We start from the raw sequence: 19,815 nt of genomic DNA, 5'->3' as shown, positions 1-19,815 counted from the left end.
AAGGACTTACACCAGCCAAGCGGCCCAGTGGGCTTTCTACATACACCACAATAGTAAACAAATCCACTACGACACTGAATATGAACTTACGTCGCATAACTACAGGTATTATTTGTTGTTATGTTGAGTCCTGGGCAGAAGTTTTGTCCCAAAAATTCATTATGCTGCAAAGCCTATAACATAAGGGGAATGGGGCAAGGTAAACAGTTTTAAATTTCAAAAAACTTCAAAGAATTATCATGTCCTCCTAGTTTAATCTTTATTGCTATTTCTACAAACAAACCAAGCTTCACGTTCACAGTCTCTGCCACACCAGAGCAACTAAAATTCTTTTCCTTGGCAACTGAGTAGTCTAAGGTTGAGATTTTAGCTTCCGAAACAAAGGGAAGTAAAGTAGTTGGCAAAGAGGGGAGACCTCTGGCTCCTTCCTTCTTCTCTCCCCAATTTTATAATCCCACAGTGTACTCAAAATCATACAGCAGTACTCAGTGACTATCGTTCATTTATGGTGAGAATCTTTTGTATTATTCTTGTTTATTTTCATCAAAACCAGTGCTAATTCTTGGGAGTTAGAAACCCAATTATACTATATTAAGACAGTTTTCTTTGGAGTTGATTAGCTTTCTAAAACCAAGATAGTGGCTGTATTATATGCTCTTTGTTTTTGGGGTTTTTTGTTTGTTTTTTTCTGAATTCAATATAAAATACGTATTCTAGGCCCCCCATCCTCTATTTTCATAGTGAACTGAAACACAACTATATTTCTTTATACCAATTAGTCAATCTTTCTCCCTCATGAGGAGTTATCTCCCCACCCTTCACCTCCTTCAGACAACTGGGTAACTGGGGAAACCTCAGGTGATTATCAAGGTGATCTAAGGCTTAATAGAAAACTCTCCTTCATTGCTCCTAAAAAAGAAACCCCTGGAGACCTTCACAGTTCACAGCGGGAGACAAGGTTGTTAGGCTTTATTCTGGTTGTCCCTAACTTGGGAATTCTAATCCTAGAATTAATGCTGTGCTAGGATCACAGAGACAGATGAGGAAAACTCACCGCAAAGCCGTATCGAGGAATGCTGAAGTACTGAAGCCATGATAGCCAAGGCTGGATGGTTGTGAGATTTACCAACAGCCCTGAAAATATCTACAAAAAGAAAGTACCAAGAATCAGACCTGGTGAGGGGATTTCATGAAGAATTACAGAGAATACCTCCTTTAAGTGCCCTACAACCTTTATAAACATTTCTGTTAAGACCAACTCTGGACATTCCTTCCATTCCTCTTTGCATGAGTATGCCTCTCTATCACTGAGGCTGTTTATGGTTCTCAGGGAATGACAATATATAATATATGTGCCATTTAATTGGAAGACCCTTAAATTTCAAGGCTTTTACTTTCTGTAACTGCACACAATGAAAGGTCAAGAAGTACTGACTGTTCTCACGATACAGACACTGTATGTTCCCACCAATACATACACCAGATCATATCCTGAACATCTCATTCCTCTATTTCCAAAACACAGTATGATTTGTTATTTAAAAACGTTTGCATTCTATCTCTGCATGACTATAGAAATAGTTTGGGGGTCAGGATGCATACTTAACCTACAGCCTGGAACTGGTATATAGCACAATGTGGTGAAGTGAGGCATAAAATATGGCGAATACCTTCATTTAAAGCTACCAAAAACCAGGTGACGGGGTGGCTCAGTTAAGCATCCAATTTCAGCTCAGCTCATGATCTCATGGTTCATGAGTTCAAGCCCTGCATTGGGCTGTATGCTGACAGCCTGCTCTAGATTCTGTGTCTCCCTCCCTCTCTGCCCCACCCCTGCTCTGTCTCTCTCTCTCAAAAATAAACAAACATTAAAAAAAAAAATTTAAAGCTACCGTAAAACAGTATGACAATGAAGATCCCAGGAAGGATTACTCCAGCAACAGATGGCTACATGAGAAGAGGTTCATATAAAATTTCTAACTGGCCCTAGGAATGCTGGGATAGACATTAACCTGATGTCACTGAGGGACTACATATTTTTGAACTCCACCTAACCAGGTGCTTAATATACCACACACTGCGTCTCTAAGTAACATGGTTTTATGACTGGTTTTAAAAGTTCTATATACAAACATTTAAATAATAAGACGAAGCATCTATAAAACACAAGACATTTTTATATATTGATGACATGTTATTTATTGGATAATATAGAAAATATATGCAAGGTTTATCAATTTCTCAATAATGTTTAGATTTCAAACTCACAAAGTTTGCCAAAGTTTGTGCTGATTATTTTCCTTTTTTTTTTTTATTTTTTTTAACGTTTTTATTTTATTTTTGAGACAGAGAGAGACAGAGCATGAACAGGGGAGGAGCAGAGAGAGAGGGAGACACAGAATCTGAAACAGGCTCCAGGCTCTGAGCTGTCAGCACAGAGCCCGACGCAGGGCTCGAACTCACGGACCGCGAGATCATGACCTGAGCCGAAGTCAGACGCTTAACTGACCAAGCCACCCAGGCACCCCATGATTATTTTCCTTTTCAAGACATCTATTCCTATTCTAGCAGAAAGAACATGTATATTAATAGACTAAGCATTCCTGTTTACTTCATGTCGTAGGGGGCAATGTGGTAACTAGTTGATTCATGTATTGATTCATCTATGTGCATGTAAAATTAAGGGACATGTAAGATTAGGATTCAGTAACTACTTAAAAAAAAAAAAAGGTTAAGTAGAAATATATTCATATAAGGGAATGTCAAGAACCCAGAAAGGCAGAGACACAGTACTGTGTGGGCTCTGGAATGTTTCAGTATTTTTAGACACTCCTTTTCAAAATACAGGAGGGACCCAAGACAGACTACCCACACTGCAGACCATTTTGTTTCTCATGGAACTTAGCTATTCCCTTGGAAAGGAGTAGATACATCCAAACCATTAAGTTATTGCTTAAACCAGTCAGCAGTTCTCTAACACTAGCATAGAAGTTGGGCAATTGACTGCTGTTTATATAGGGAATCTTAAAATCAAAATTTTTCTGTTTTTTTTTTTAAGTTTATATTTAAATTCTAACTAATTAACTAACATACACTGTAATATTAGTTTCAGGTATGCAATTTAGTGATGCAACACTTGCATACACCTGGTCCTCATCACAAGTACACTCCGTAATTGCCATCACCTATTTAACCCATCTGCCCACCCACCTCCCCTCTGGTAACCATCACATTTTCTATGGTTAAGAGTCTGTTTCTCAGATTGCCTCTCTCTCTTTTGTTTCCCCTTCCTTGTTCATTCTGTTTCTTAAATTCCACATATAAGTGAAATCATATGGAATTTGTCTTTCTCTAACTTCTTTCACTTAACGCTCTCTAGCTCCATCCATGTCATTAAAAATGGCAAGATTTTATTCTTTTTTATGACTGAGTAATATTCCATTGTGTATATATACCACCTCCTCTTTATCCATTCATCAGTTGATAGACATTTGGGATCTTTCCATAATTTGGCTATTGCTGATAATGTGGCTATAAACACAGAGGTGCATGTATCCCTTCAAATCTGTATTTTTATATCGTTTGGGTAAATACCTAGGAGTACAATTATTGGATCATAGAGTAGTTCCATTCTTAACTTTCTGAGAACCTCCATACTGTTTTCCAAGTGGCTGCACCAGTTTGCATTCCCACCAATAATCTAAGAGGGGTCCCCTTTCTCCACATCCCTAACAATAACTGTTGTTTCTTTCGTTGTTAATTTTAGCCATTCTGACAGCCATTTAGACATTCTTCACAAGATGAAAAGGAAAATTCATTTTGAATTTGTTTTTGTGTATGGTGTATGAAAATGGTCCAGTTTCATTCTTTTGCATGCAGCTGTCCAGTTTTCCCAGCACCATTTGTTGAAGAGACGGTCTTTTTTCCATTGGATATTCTTTCCTGCTTTGCCAAAGATTAATTGGCCATATACTTGTGGGTTCATTTCTGGATTTTCTATTCTGTTCCATTGACCTTTGTGTCTGTTTTTGTGCCAGTACTATGCTGTCTTGATCACTACCGTTTTGTATTATAACTTGAAGTCCAGAATTGTGATGCCTCCAGCTTTGCTTTGCTTTTTCAAGATTGCTTTGGCTATTCGGGGTCTTTTGTGGTCCCACACAAATTTTAAGATTGTTAGTTTTAGCTCTGTGAAAAATGTTGGTGGCATTTTGATGGGGATTGCATTAAATGTGTAGATTGCTTTGGGTAGTATAGACAGTTTAACAATATGTATTCTTCAAATTGATGAGCATGGGATGTTTTTCCATTTCTTTGTGTCCTCTTCAATTTCTTTCATCAGCATTCTATAGTTTTCAGAGTACAGATGTTTTTACCTTTTTGGTTAAGTTTATTCCTACATATCTCATGGTTTTTGGTGCAATTTTAAATGGGATTGGTTGCTTGATTTCTCTTTCTGCTGCTTCATTATTGGTGTATAGAAATGCAACAGATTTCTGTATGATGATTTTGTATCCTGTGACTTTACTGAATTCATGTATCAGTTCTAGTAAAATTTTTTGGAGCCTTTCAAACTTCCTATATAGAGTATCATGTCATCTGCAAATAGTGACACTTTTACTTCTTCCTTATCAATTTGGATGACTTTTATTTCTTTTTGTTGTCTGATTGCTGTGGCTGGGACTTCCAGTACTACGTTGAAAAAAAAGTGGTGAGAGTGGACATCCCTGTCTAATTTCTGACCTTAGAGGAAAACCTCTGTTTCCCCCATTGAGGATGTGGGGTTTATGTGGCCTTTATTATGTTGAGGTATATTCTCTCCAACCCTACTTTGTTGAGAATTTTTATCATGAATGGATGTAATACTTTGTCAAATGCTTTTTCTGCATCAATTGAAAGGATATGGTTCTTATCCATTCTTTTATTAATGTGGTGCATCATGTTGATTGATTTGCAAATACTGAACCACCCTTGCAACCTAGGAATAAATCCCACTTGATTGTGGTGAATGATTCTTTTAATGCACTGTTGGATTCAGTTTGCTAGTATTTTATTGAGAATTTTTGCATCCATGTTCATCAGGGATATTGGCCTATAGTTGTCTTTTTTAGTGGAGTCTTTGTCTGGTTTTGGAATCAGGGTAATGCTAGTCTCTTGGAATGAGACTCTTAGAAGTTTTCTTTCCTTTTCTATTTTTTAGAATAGTTTAATAAGAATAGATATTAACTCTTCTTTAAGTGTTTGGTAGATTTCTCCTAGGAAACTATCTGGCCCTGGACTTTTGTTTGTTGGGAGACTTTTTATAACTGATTTAATTTCTTTGCTGGTTATTGATCTGTTCAAGTCTTCTATTTCTTCCTTTTTAAGTTTTGGTAGTGTATATGTTTCTAGAAATTTATCCATTTCTTCCAGGTTGTACAATTTGTTAGTATATAGTTTTTCATAATGTTCTCTTATAATTGTTATTTCTGTGCTGTTGGTTGTGACCTCTCCACTCTTTTTTAATTTTATTTATTTGGGCCCTTTCTCTTTTCTTTTTGATAAGTCTGGCTAGATGTTTATCAATTTTATTCTTTGAAAGATTCAGCCCCTGGTTTCATTTATCTGCTGTATGGTTCTTTCTTTCTTTCTTTCTTTCTTTCTTTCTTTCTTTCTTTCTTTTTAGCTTCTGTATCATTTATTTCTGCTCTAATCTTTATTATTTCTCTCCTTCTGCTGGCTTTAGGCTTCATTTGTTGTTCTTCTAGCTCCTTTAGTATAAAGTTAGGTAGTTTATTTGAGATTTTTCTTGCTTCTTGAGGTAATATACTTTCCTCTTAGAATTACTTTTGCTTCATCCCAAAGGTTTTGGACCATTGTGTTTTCATTTTCATTTGTTTCCATGTATTTTTTTTTAACTTGTTCTTTGGTTTATTGGTTGACCCATTCATTGTTTAGTAGCATGTTATTTAACTTCCATGTATTTGTGGTCTTTCCAAATTTTTTTTTGTAGCTGACTTTCAAGTTTCATAGGGTTGTGATATGAAAATATCCATGGTATGATCTTAATCTTTTTTATTTGTTGACCCATTTGTGATCTATTCTGGAGAATGGCCCATGGGCACTTGAAAAGAAAGTGCATTCTGCTGCTCTAAGATGGAATGTTCTGAATATATCTGTTAAGTCTATATGGTCCAGTGTGTCATTCAAAGCCATTGCTTCCTTGTTGATTTTCTGCTTGGATGATCTGTCCATTGCTGTAAGTGAGGTGTTAAAGTCCCCTACTATTATTGTATTATTATCAATGGGTTCCTTTATGTCTCATTAATAGTTATATATTTTTGGGTACTTTCATGTTGGGGGCATAAATGTCTACAATTGTTAGATCTTCTTGTTGGATTGTCCCCTTTATTATGATATAGTGCCCTTCTGCATCTTAGTCTTTTGTTTAAAGTCTAGTTTGGTTTTTGAAGTTCCAGTTTATCAAGGTTTCACTATACGTCACCAAGAAGAATCTTTTAAAAACTCATTTGCAACAAAATGCTAACTAAATTTATAGCAATAATATTAGAACAGTAGCCAAAAAGGCTAGGGAATGTCAAGAAAAAGCTGTACATTCTCTAATATAAGCTATCCTTCAATACATGGCCTCCTTAAAGCAGAGAATCTAATTTACAGAATCCTCCAAGCTGGTTTCAGGTAACAGGTAAATTTTCAGGAAAGAATAAGGGGAAATAATTTATTCTTAGCGAAGCACAGTTTCTACTCACCATCATAAACACAAAGGAGATGGTCATGAGAAGTGTTGCTATGGATACCACACTCTGGCCTGCTGCTATGGCCAGTGCCATAGAACTGGCTGAATAAGCCACCATCATAAGGGTAAACATCATGATGAAGAAAGCCTCCACAACTGGTTTCAATCCTTGGTTGGGAAGAAAAGAGGGGGTTGAATCCAACCACCTAGATAACAGTGTATTTGAGATTGCTTTGTGCAAATGGCACTATAATATTTTGAGAAACAAATATCAGAATGAAGAAAATTCATCCTCTATCCGACCACCCCATCCTACTGTATAAAGTTATCATACACTTTCTTTTTATACTTACTGTATAAGTACATTTCTATGTAACATCTATGCTTCTTTATGTGTAATTATTAACAATTTCTGAGTGCCTGAGATGGACAGCTGTAGGCAACACAAGTGGTCACAATTCTACAGCCATTTCTTCTAAGAAGGAAACTTGTCAAGAGCACATTCGTTCTACCCAGACATCACCACATGACTACTGGCTATAACTGCGATGTGTGAAGAAACTGGGAAGATGAAGATTATGTGACCTTCCAGTGGTTTCACTATCTGGGGTAGTGTCTCCAAAAGCCAAGTCTCCCAAGACAAATCACCATATAACTCTGGGATTGAGGGTGGGGCTAAATAAATTTCATAAGACTACTTTACAAATCATAATGGACTAATATTATGGGTCATATAATCTGAAGATTTTGGAAGGAGCCTGAGGATCTAGGTTCTATGCCTAAATACTTGACACACCTCTTATTTGTAAAATGGAAGTTTAATTCAATCAGTGAATCTTCTTAGTGCTTTAGTTATATATATATATATTTTTTTTTAATTAAAATATATATTTCTGATGTGTATGTGTTTATGTGTATCAGTAAAATACATGGAAATTCTGATGCAGTGAGCCTGGGGTAAAGCCTAAACACAATGCTCAAATGAATCTAATAACCACACCTATCAAACAAATATTTGTATTAAACTAAGAAGCCTCAAAAGTCACATCTTTCACTATCTTCACACACAAACACATGCATACACACAAAAATATAAATGGTACTAAATATTCCAGCTCCTCCAGCATAGTGTCAAATAATCTTGTGACTTCTTTCCATGTTTGTAAATGATACATAGCATCTCACAGTAAAATACAGTTTTATAAAAAGTTTTAAAAGTTAGTTTGGGACAAGTCTTGAAAAAATGTCCTCAGAGAAGTTATTGAGAGTGTGCACAATGGATAGATGTCTCCTTATCTCACTGGCGTGGTTTAGAGTTTGAGAACCAAAAACATGCTGGTATAAACAAATTGGCCTCATATCCAAGACTAAAGACACACATACCTTTTGTCATGTTGCTTACCTAACAAGAAGTATATTATACAAGTAAATATAATACTTGGTAATATCCTCATGGGTAGTAAATCAGATATCAGTTTTCCAAAGAAATAAGATGACACTCTGTAGTATCCACTGATATATTCATGTCTGAAAAAGAAAAACTCATCCTACATTAGTTTAGGAAGGCAGAGAACAGATTAGATTGCTCACTGTACAGACTTCTGCTGCCACCAGGGGTCTAACAACTACAGCTTCTCACATGCTGGAGGTGAACACCCAGCCTCCATCCTTGTCAGCATCAGGCACCATCTAAGGTGGGGGCCTCTCCTGGGATGTCACCTCCATGCGGGTCTGTGCAACACCCTTCTTCTCATTATAGAACTCCCTCCGAGTGCCGCCCATTCTGCTCCCTGAGCACCTGCTCCCAGTGAGCAGACCTGTCTCTTCCCTCTCTCCCAGCACTGGAGCTCAGCTGTGGTATCAGTTTTACTTTCTCCCCACTTTTGATTATGAAGAAGGTGACACTGCTATCCTCTGAACTTCCTAATGCAGTCTTGGATCACTTCTTCCAACCTCATGATAAAAAAGAAAATGGCACTTCTTCCTTCAATGATCATATCCTCCAACCATACATCCCTGTCAGCTATGAAATCCTGTTTTCTTTCCTCTCTACTTCTAGATCCCTTCCTCTTCCTGACATCTTCCTCCTATAATTCCAAACTCCTCCACCAACATCTTTATTCTTTCCCTCTGGAAGGATTCCTTTCCTTAGCATGTAAATATGGGCAAATTTCTTCCAACTTTAAAAAACACAAGAAACAAAACAGCCCATACCTTCTTTTAAGGCTGCCCTTTGCCTTCTTCTAGTCCCCCTCCCATTGAGGGCTAAGCTGGGTTCACATTCTTTGTCAACTTTACCTCCTTACCTTATATTTACTGGCTCAATCCACTACTTTCTCTCTACCAAGCCCCTCTAACTTTTCTTGTGAAAGGCCATTAAGACTTATCATTTGCTAAAAACAAAAGCTCCTTTTCAGCCCCTTTATTGCTGGCTTTATCTGCAGCATTTGGATTTGCTGGCTCTGCCCTAATCTTGAACTCCTTTTTCCCCTGGTATCAGGTCCCACAGGTTCATGACTGCCTTTTCAGTCTCTGGATGCTTTTTCTCAACATTGGCAATCCCTAGGAACCACCCTGCAGCCCAATACAGGATATGACCAGTTTGACCAACATCCCCTGATACCAGACAGCCCCCTTCCTGGAACAGAGACCTACTCACATAAAGAGCTTCTTCTCAACCACAAAAAGCTCCACAGCTGAGATACTGCTGAAACACTGGTTGGTCGTGAGGAAGAAGAGCACCCCTGATCTGCAATGAGAGAAAGGGAAAAAAAAGCACTGCAGTCGATTAAACATTCTTAGATCAATTTTCTACCCATGAAATTCTCTCCTCAAATGATACCTTATAACATTAAATAGAACACTGTTCTGGTTTAAACAGAGGGAACTATGAGCTCCATCAGCTCTCTCCCTACCATCTCTCTGTACACACGGTGGTACCCCTGGGACTCCACAGAGCACAGTTTGGAAGTCACAGTCCTGGATTGCTATGGATTGAATTGTGTCCTCCCCAAATTCCTATGTTGAAGCCTAAACCTTCAATGAGATGATATTTAGAGACAATTCTGTCTTTGGGAGGTAATGAGATTTAGATGAGACCATGAGGGTAGAGTCCCCATGACAGGATTAGTGTCCTTAAAAGAAAGGGAGAGACACCAGAGTGTGCTCTCTCTCTCTCTGCCTTGTGAGGACACAGCAAAAAGGTGGCCATCTGTTAGCCAGGAAGAGAGCTCTCATCAGAACCTGACAACGGAAGCACCCTGATCTCCTCAACTGTAAGAAGTTGTTGTTTAAACTGTTGTTGAAGCCACCAGACTATGGTTCTTTCTGATGGCAGTCTGTGCTGATGAATACACAGGTCATAAAAATATTATCTTGAATTTTACCTAACAAAAACAACAAGTATCATTCCTAATGTATGAACAAAGAAATAGTGAACCAAATAAAGTCTGTAGAGCTTAAAAAAAAGCCTCTATTAGCCACATTTTTAAAGTACAGAAGAAACTAGGATATGAAGAGGCAAAATGACGGGGGAGGAAAACCTCAGTCGACACCTTATTATAGACCTCCACCACACAATCGTCAGTACAGCCTTGATATTATCCTTGGTAGTCCATCACCAAAATGGCTTCAAACGTGCTCAGAAAACAAAATGATGCTTATAAAGGAAAAATTTATTTTTGCATCTGTAAGAAAAGGAAGACTACTAATGCTTGTTTCTCAGTAAAATAACGAAGGCTCAAAAAGGAAAGGCACTTGGATAGACCTATGCATCTTACAAAAGCATGCTAACATCCCTCAGACAGTGTTGAGCTGCCCTTCATAACCAAACCATTTAATTGACATGAGGATGTGAGCTGAAACTGAAAGAGCTGAAGTGACCCATCATTTAAATGATGCAAAAATAAGAGAGAACAAATAGAAACTCAAGTGTACAGCCTCTCAAAAAAAGAAAGAAAGAAAGAAAGAAAGAAAGAAAGAAAGAAAGAAAGAAGTCCAGATACTCAGTAATTGTTTTCAATGCCAAAAATAAATAAAACAGAAGACAGAAAACAGACTGTTTTAAAAGTAAATGTTTAACTTATAATTAATAAATAGGAAATAGCCAGACCTAGTACAAAGGCAGCTATGCAACCTTCTCCACACAAATAAGCCTACTATCAGAATAAAAGCTAATTTCAGAAATATGGGACATGCAACAATTCAGCTCAATTTGTCAGATCTTATATCTAATAATACTGTTTGTTCATCAGGATTCTGAACTAGTAGATAGTGACATTACTTCTAAATCATAAGATGATTTATTTAACAGTAAATACAGCTTTTATTACTAAAAAATTTAAGGTTTTCTAATACTTTTCAATCGGGTAATCCATGTCTGTAGTATCTCCTTATTATCCAAATATTTTTAAAACTATCTTTTTTCTTAATATGCATTAATTTGTTTAGCTATCACCACAACCCTGTAAGGTAACTATTAGGTCAAAGAAGCTCATACTCTGGGAGCCTAGGTGGCTCACTAAGTTAAGCATCTGGCTCTTACCTTCAGTTCAGGTCATGATCTCATGGTTCATGGGTTCGAGCCCTGCATCGGGCTGTACAGAGTGCTGGCAGTGCAGAGCCTGCTTGGGATTCTCTCTCTCTGCCCCTCCCCCGTTTATGTGCTCTATCTCTCAGAAAATAAATAAACATTAAAAAAAAAAAAAAGCTTAAACTCTATATACTAATAAAACCCAGCTTGTCAGTTACACATGTAAGAGAAAGAGCAGAGAGCGCCTCTCTGGGATAATTCATTCCCAAAGAAGAGAACCAAACCCCCAGCCTCCTGAGCAATTTCAAATGATGAAAAAGTGGCAGCAAGTTTAAGTCAAAAAACACAAATTAAGGGGCGCCTGGGTGGCTCAGTCAGTTGAGCATCTGACTTCAGCTCAGATTGTGATCTTGTGGTTCACGAGTTCAAGCCCCATGTCAGGCTTGACAGCTCAGAGTCTGGAGCCTGCTTTGGATTCTGTGTCTCCCTCTCTCTTTTCCCCTCCCCTACTCATACTCTGTCTTTATCAAAAATAAATAAAATATTTTTAAAATACCACACAAATTAAAATAAATCCAATGCCCTATTTCTCCAGAATAAATTTGAAGAAACTGCTAAAGCTCTTCTTTATTTCTCTGGATTCTTCTATCAAGAATTTTAATGGTTAGATTTCCAGTTTCCCTTTAAAATGCCAGTTAAGGACAGGTTTTCCAATATTTATTCCAAAAGCTTCCAACTGCACAACACAAAAGGTCCACAGGTTCTATAGATCTTGTGACCTATACTCTGTGCTTGGTAAAAATATGGCATTTACAAAAGGTACAAATCATCAATTACTAGCAAGCTTGGAAGTGAGAGAACACTGTCTTCAGGGAAGAGGTAAAGAGAAAAACAATGACATAACTCTGTAAATGAGCTGCCATAATAATCTCAACGTAGAGCAACACTACTTAATTCCATTTATTTTGGAGATCATTTATTTTACTTGAGTGAAGAATTGACTTTTATGTTTATTCTTTCTTTCATAAACAATCAGCTTTCTCCAGACATCAAAACAGATTCAACTTAAGCTACTGCACCTTCTTCATATCCTTATGGTAAAATGGGGATAATATCACCCATCCCTCTGGGCAGAAGGGTAACCAGAGTCTGTGATTTAAAGCGTAGAGCACAATGCCTGGCACAGAACAGTTTTACACATGAAGTATAAAGAGAACTCTACAGTCCTGGACATCACTGAGCATCTACATTTGGAGCAAGCTAGACCTCATTACAAAGTCTCATTATGAAAAACTATTTTTAAGGGCACATAATGACTAAAACTCGCTAAGGTAGACTAATATAAGTGCTAACCATATAACAGAAAAACCTAAGTCTCATCCACCTCCTCATGGCAAACAAATCAAAAAATAGAGAAAAAAATTACTCACAAGCAACAAAAGAAAAAAACAGATGGGGTGTCTGGGTGGCTCAGTCAGTTGAGTGTCAGACTCCTGACTTCAGCTCAGGTCAGGATCTCAGGGTCATGAGATAGAGCCGTGCATTGAGCTCTGCACTGACAGTGCAGAGGCTGCTTGAGATTCTCTCTCCCAGTCTCTCTGCCCCTCCCCCGCTTGCACACATACACATCTCTCCCCTCTCTCAAAATAAATAAATAAAAATTTAAAAAAAGACAAAAAAAACCCCAGACAAACTGGACTACATCAAAATTTAAAACTCATGTGCATCAAAGGACACACTCAATAGTGAAGACAACCCACAGAATATCAGAAAATATTTGCAAATTTATACACGATAAGGGGTTAATATCCAAAATATAAAAAGAACACATACAATTCAACAATAAAAAGAATCCAAATAAAAAAATGGGCAAAGGATTTGAATAGCCATTTCTCCAAAGAAGATACACATGGCAATAAGCATATTAAAAATGCTTAACATCACTAATCATTAGGAGAACGCTAATCAAAACCGCATGAGATATCACTCGACACCAATCAGGATGGTTATTATTATTATAAAAAAGAAAAAGAAAAAAACAGAAAATAACAAGTTTGGTGAGGTTGCAGAGGAATTGAAACCCTTGGGCACTGCTGGTAGGAATGCAAAATAATACAGCTGCTGTGGAAGACAGGATACTTGATAGAATTACCAAACGATCCAGTAATTCTACTTCTGAGTATAAACCCAAAAGAATTTAAAGCAGAGACTTAAACAGATATTTACTTGTAAATCCTCACTCACAGCAGCATTACTCAATGAAGGGCAAAGGGCGGTCACTCCAACTTGGGTTTCTTTGACATGAAGACTATTTTGAGCTAAAAGCAATCAATTACCTGCAGATTCTGGAAAAGCTTTTTACCGCTCCCTCAACTGCCTAAATTTACATTGGAAAGGAGAGCCTATACCAGGAAGCAAGTTACTAAGAAAGATTGTCTTTACCTAAGAAACTTATTTGCATAAGAGGCAACTTTAGTTTTCCAAATATCATCTCTCAACTTCCTAAGATCTTTCTCCCAGTGTATCCTCAGACCTTACCCACCCCTCTCCTTAGCTCACAGAGGCATCATGTTGCCTGTTTTTGGAATTTCATGTCTGTGTGGATTCCCTGTTCACATGCTACTGAATTTGATTTTCTCCTGTTAATCTGTCTTATATCAACGTGATTCTTAGTCCTACTAGAGGAACTCTGAAGAGCAGACTATTCTTCCTCCCCAAAATTCACAACAGCCAAAAGGTAGAAATAATCCAAGTGTCCAAGACAGATAAATGCATAAACAAAATATGATATACCCATACATTGGAATATTACTCAGTCTTTAAAAGGAAAGAAATTCTGACATGTGCCACAACATGGATGAACCTTGAAGATACTATGTAAAGGAAATAAGTGAGTTACCAAAGGACAAATACTGTAGGATTCCACTTATATCAGTACCTAGAGTAATCAAATTGGGAGACAGAAAGTATAAATGTGGATTATATGGAATAATGGAAATATGCAATAATGGAAAGTAATTAATGCCACTGAACTGTATACTTAAAACTGTTTAAGAAGGTAAAATTTTATGTACTATGTAAATTACCACTATATATGTATACATATACACACATACACATATATATATAATTACCACTATATGTATACATATGCATGCACACACACACACACACACACACACACACACACACACACATATATCCCTCCAGCTTTCAATTCACTGACTTACCCTACTCTTCAGTTTACCTTGTCTCAAATTTAAATTCTTTTTTTTTTTAATTTTATTTATTTTGAGAGAGAGTGTGTGTGTGTGCCCACAAGCGAGCACAAACAGGGACGGGGCAGAGAGCCATGGAAAGAGAGAATCCCAAGCAGGCCTGCACTGTCAACACTGAGAGCCCAACATGGGGCTCAATCTCATGAACTATGAGATCATGACCTGCCGAAATCAAGAATCAGACGTTTAACCGACTGAGCCACCCAGGCACCCCTCAAATTTAAATTCTTAATGGATTTTCATAAGCTTGAAAGAAGTAACAACACTTTCTCAAAATCAAGATCCAAATTTACTTACCTATTCTGGATTCCTGTAGAATCATTTTTTAAATCATAGAAAATGGCACCTATAACCAATCCCAGGATGATTGTTACAATTATCTTTTCGAAAAGAAAAAGAAGAAAAGTCTTAATTAAAGGCAAAAACAACACACCATTTATGATTATTATATGGCTACATAACCAAATTTCTCCATTGAGATAGATACTTCAAATGGTTCAGCCAAAGCCCTTGGGAGAATATGGAACAGTGTATGTTATTAGACCGCTTTCTAAATTAAAAAATAATCTATCTGTGTGTTGGGGAGGCTGACAGTAGAACACAGTAAACTCCTAGAACTCTAAGGATCCCCCCACTGATTCACCAGGCCGGTTCAAAGTCTAGTTCAAACTACCAGGCCTGGGAAGGCCATATAGAGTAGGGAAGCAATGCAAGTGCATGGCTAAGTCATTTGAGAAATAAAATAAAGTCCAAGTGGCTCAAGAGTTCTGACCTGAACTTTCAACCTTTGTGCTAGTGAACATGCAGTTTTATATTTGAAGAGGCTCAAGTAAAAACAGGATATCTTTACTCTTTTTTTAAAATGACTTTTTAAAAAATATGTTTATTTATTTTGAGAGAGAATATGTGCGTGTGTGTGTGTGAGAGAGAGAGAGAGCGAGAGCAGGGTAGAGGGGCAGAGGGAGAGAGAGAGAAAGAGAGACAGAGAGAGAGAGAATCCCAAGCAGACTCCACACTCAGCACAGAGCCTGACACGGGGCTCAGTCTCACAACTGTGAGATCAAGGACCCGAGCCAAAATCAAGAGTTGAACACTTAACCGACAGCCACGCAGGCACCCCAGGATATTTTTACTTTTAACATTAAAAATAAATAAAATGTTTCAAGCACATATAAAACAATTCTAACAATGTTATTTCATGTGATAAGGAAGCAGCGTTAAGCTGGGGCCCGCCTATCTGACCCAGGGGACAGTCTATGCCTGCACTGGAAAAGTGCACTGTCACTGCCACCAAAGCATTCAACCAGCTCTCTCTGAGGGTACCCAAGTACTTTCACTACCCATTCTCTTGTCACTGCTTCTCCAGCAACCTCAGCCCAAGGGCCTGCAGCCAAACGAGTAGAACTAAGCTGCCAGTTTTTTGCCACTCTTACCTACCTTCACTTACTCGGTCTGTTTGAGGACTCAAGTAGACTGGATAAATATTGCTTTTGTTTTTAAGATTGACAAAATATCTCTTAAGGACACTTCTATAAGCAAAGGATTAAGGGTTATACTATGACACAATTTATTTAGGAAAGTTCTACATATTGTACTTTTATGTTGTATTAAATTTAAAAAATGTAAGAAATGGTAATCTGAAGAAAACAAAATATCCCACCATGTATCTTGGAACCTTCAAAGTTAAAAAATAAAATAAAAAAAATCTCAGTACTACTACAGTACAATGGTATCAAGACTTGAAGGAATTTTTTAAAGCATATTTTGGCATGAAGCAAACCAAACGGGTAAACAGGATCATGATCTGTGGAGGCTAGTTTGTGAAAACCACAGTCTGGAAAAAGTATGATCTGAGATGTCTTTAAAATTCCCTTGCTAATAAGACAGTCAGAAATTTGGAGAAAAAAATCTATTACCCTGGTATATTTTCATTACCCTCAGAATATACTGTACTTCATGCCAACAGATAAGCTTCCAAAATAAATGATGATGGCTCCATTACCATGTGTGCATGTGTATATATACAAGTCTCTATGTTCACCCAGTATAGCTTTAAGAATGTCTGGACTTTTGGGGCGCCTGGGTGGCGCAGTCGGTTGAGCGTCCGACTTCAGCCAGGTCACGATCTCGCGGTCCGTGAGTTCGAGCCCCGCGTCGGGCTCTGGGCTGATGGCTCAGAGCCTGGAGCCTGTTTCCGATTCTGTGTCTCCCTCTCTCTCTGCCCCTCCCCCGTTCATACCCTGTCTCTCTCTGTCCCAAAAATAAATAAACATTGAAAAAAAATTAAAAAAAAAAAAAAAGAATGTCTGGACTTTTTAATCTGGACACTCTACATGCTTGTTTCTTTTGCATATAAAAGATACTGTCAATATTACCATTAGGATGTTCGCTAAAGGTTCGATAGTCAATATTACCAAAGGATGTTCGCTATGATCAATCTCATAATTTTGTCATGCTTTTTACAAGGTGAATCCACGTTATTCTTTCTTGGATTACAGAAAAGAGAAAAAAAATAGCCAAACTAAGCATTGCTCAACAGAGCACACAAAGAGGAGATACTGTAAGTCTTGTGCACCTGGGCTCTGTTCTGAACAGAAGGAAAAAAAAAAAAAAAGAAATTCCCTAAATATGTTATTCTGTCTTATTCAGCTGTGTTTAGCAATATATCTCAAGGTGAGTTCTGAGGGATAATTATGGCCATTACTCAAAAAACATCCCTAGTCAAATGTAAAATGTGCCAGTAGAAAAAATGAATCTTTAAGAGATACGATAGTGTTTTCCAAATTGATTTGATCAGAAAAACCCATGGCACATTAAATGAACATTAAATCCTTCTATACAGATGATCCATTCACTCCCAGATCATTCAAATACAACCTTTGGTTAAAGGGCATTATTAGAAGCAAAGTCTGAATCATCGGGGCGCCTGGGTGGCGCAGTCGGTTAAGCGTCCGGCTTCAGCCAGGTCACGATCTCGCGGTCTGGGAGTTCGAGCCCCGCGTCGGGCTCTGGGCTGATGGCTCAGAGCCTGGAGCCTGTTTCCGATTCTGTGTCTCCCTCTCTCTCTGCCCCTCCCCCGTTCATGCTCTGTCTCTCTCTGTCCCAAAAATAAATAAACATTGAAAAAAAAAAAAATTAAAAAAAAAAAAAAAAAAGAAGCAAAGTCTGAATCATGGAAGTGACTAGTTGAAATCTAGGTATGGCTGTAATACAACTGATACAGGATTTATCAGCGGGAAGCCATAAAACAGTTTAACAGCTTCATGTTCAAATACTTTAAAAAGTAAACAACATACATGAGTTTGAAACCACTAAACCGAAGGTCAGCAAGCTAGGGTCTACAGGTCAAACATGGCCTGTCACCTATTTCTGTTCAGCCCTCTAGCTAAGAACAGTTTTTACCACTTTTTTAATGGTTGGTAGAAAAGAAAAGTGAGAGAAGAATATTTCTTGCCACATGAAATTTAAATGAAATTCAAGTTTCAGTATCCATCAATAAAGTTTTATTGGAACACAACTATGTTCATTTGTTTATATATTATCTATGGCTCCTTTCAAGCTAAAATGGGAAAGGCTAGAGACAAAGACCACATGGCCCGCAAAGCCCAAAATATTTACTACCTAGCCCCTTACAAAAAAGGTTTGCCTGCTACTGTTCTAAGCAAACATTCCAGTATCTACAAATCTGAACAGCAGATACTCAGAGAGATGCAATGTTCTATCTTTGTTCTAGGAGACTGCCACTACTCTGAACACTGTTGGGACTCCTTTAGTGGAACTGAGTTCATTGAGGAAGCAAGTAGGCTGAATATGCAACCTGGAGGCACTAGGCCTGGGTCTACATCTGAAGTAAGCCTAGCAACAAAAGATGCAGAGTCATGGTGTATTAGAAATAGTTCCACATTTTAGAAAAGGGAACCCTCTTACACTTTTGATGGGAATACAAACTGGTGCAGCCACACTGCAAAACAGTATGGAGATTCCTCAAAAAGTTAAAAATAGAACTACCCTATGATCCAGCAATTGCAGACCAGGTATTCACCCAAAGAATACAAAAACACGAATTCAAAGGGACACATGCACCCCTATGTTTACAGCAGCATTGCCTACCATAGCTAAATTATGGAAAAATTCCCAAATGTCCACTGACTGATGAAGGGATAAAGAAGATGTGGTATATATACACATAATTGGATATTACTCAGCCAAAAAAAAGAATGAAATCTTTCCATTTGCAATAACGTGGATGGAGCTAGAGTATTGTGCTATGCAAAATAAGTGAGGGAGAGAAAGACATATGATTTCACTCATATGTGGAATTTAAGAAACAAAACAAACAAGAAAAGGAGAAAAAAAAAGAGAGAGAGAGGCAAGTCAAGAAACAGACTTTTAACTATAGAGAACAAACTGATGGTTACCAGAGCAGAGGTGGGGGTGAGGGGTTGGGTTAAATAGGCGAGGGGGATTAAGGAGTGCAGTTGTGGTGATGAGCACCAGGTGTTGTATGGAAGTGTTGAATCACTAAATTGTACACCTGAAACTTATTACACTAAATGTTAACTGATTGGAATTTAAATAAAAACTTTTAAAAAAATAAAAAAAGAAATACCTCCACATTCTAATCATATTCTTCTCAGACTACCATATTGTGACCTGGACAAGACACTTGTAAATCACTTTCAGAGGCAAGAGAAATTTAAGTTATTTTCCAAGTAAAAAAAAAATCAATAAATCACACTAAAGAACCAACTCCATCACATTCCAATAGTGATGTTGGAACAATGGGTAACCAGGTTGACTTTGTTTACCAGACTTGTACTCAAAAGACATCAAATATACTATAAAAGAATAAAAATTTAACCTTGATTGCTAGTACACAGAAGTGTGCATATTCTGACAGAAATGTCAAATAACAAGTAGCAAAAATGTTTGGAGCAACTGGCAGGGTATCTCAAAGAGGGATACAGATTCTTGGTATTAATACTTACAAAGCAATTGTACTCAAGTATGAAAATTATGGTGCACGTGGTAAGAAGTCAGTAATATCTTATTAGTGCCAACAGCACATCATCTTTTAGTACTTGACAGAAATTCAACGATTGACAGTAAAATCAATAACCCCCAAAATAACTAGCTAAACTGACTTCCTTGAAAAGAATGGTCCAATAAACTGGGAATACTAGAGTTTTATATGACAGAGCACCTGAGAATTACAGAAAAATAAGAGTAATAATCAACAACTCTGAACGGAGCCAGCCAAAATAGAAAAA

The 19,815-nt window shown here is 37.6% G+C and overlaps 1 protein-coding gene across 5 annotated transcripts in view; it reads right to left on the bottom strand.

Annotated features, from left to right (window-relative positions):
- ABCG2 (ATP binding cassette subfamily G member 2 (JR blood group)) overlaps nucleotides 1–19,815 on the bottom strand; it is a 139,132-nt gene that overhangs the window by 1,992 nt on the left and 117,325 nt on the right. For all 5 annotated transcript variants that reach the window (XM_086704608.1, XM_086704611.1, XM_086704610.1 and 2 more), the window contains 6 exons: nucleotides 14,843–14,925; nucleotides 9,396–9,485; nucleotides 8,139–8,263; nucleotides 6,750–6,904; nucleotides 1,055–1,144; nucleotides 91–173 (listed from right to left, as the gene is read on the bottom strand). In XM_086704608.1, coding sequence (XP_086560734.1) covers nucleotides 91–173; nucleotides 1,055–1,144; nucleotides 6,750–6,904; nucleotides 8,139–8,263; nucleotides 9,396–9,485; nucleotides 14,843–14,925 — 626 coding nt within the window. The remainder of the gene's footprint in view (nucleotides 1–90; nucleotides 174–1,054; nucleotides 1,145–6,749; nucleotides 6,905–8,138; nucleotides 8,264–9,395; nucleotides 9,486–14,842; nucleotides 14,926–19,815) is intronic.

The sequence above is a fragment of the Puma concolor genome, chromosome B1 (genome assembly GCF_028749965.1).
Source record: "Puma concolor isolate L17-30 chromosome B1, mPumCon1.1.hap2, whole genome shotgun sequence".
Classification (NCBI taxonomy): Eukaryota; Metazoa; Chordata; class Mammalia; order Carnivora; family Felidae; genus Puma; species Puma concolor.
Note: the sequence above shows the minus strand (reverse complement) of the source record. Positions and strands in the feature narration are given on the sequence as shown.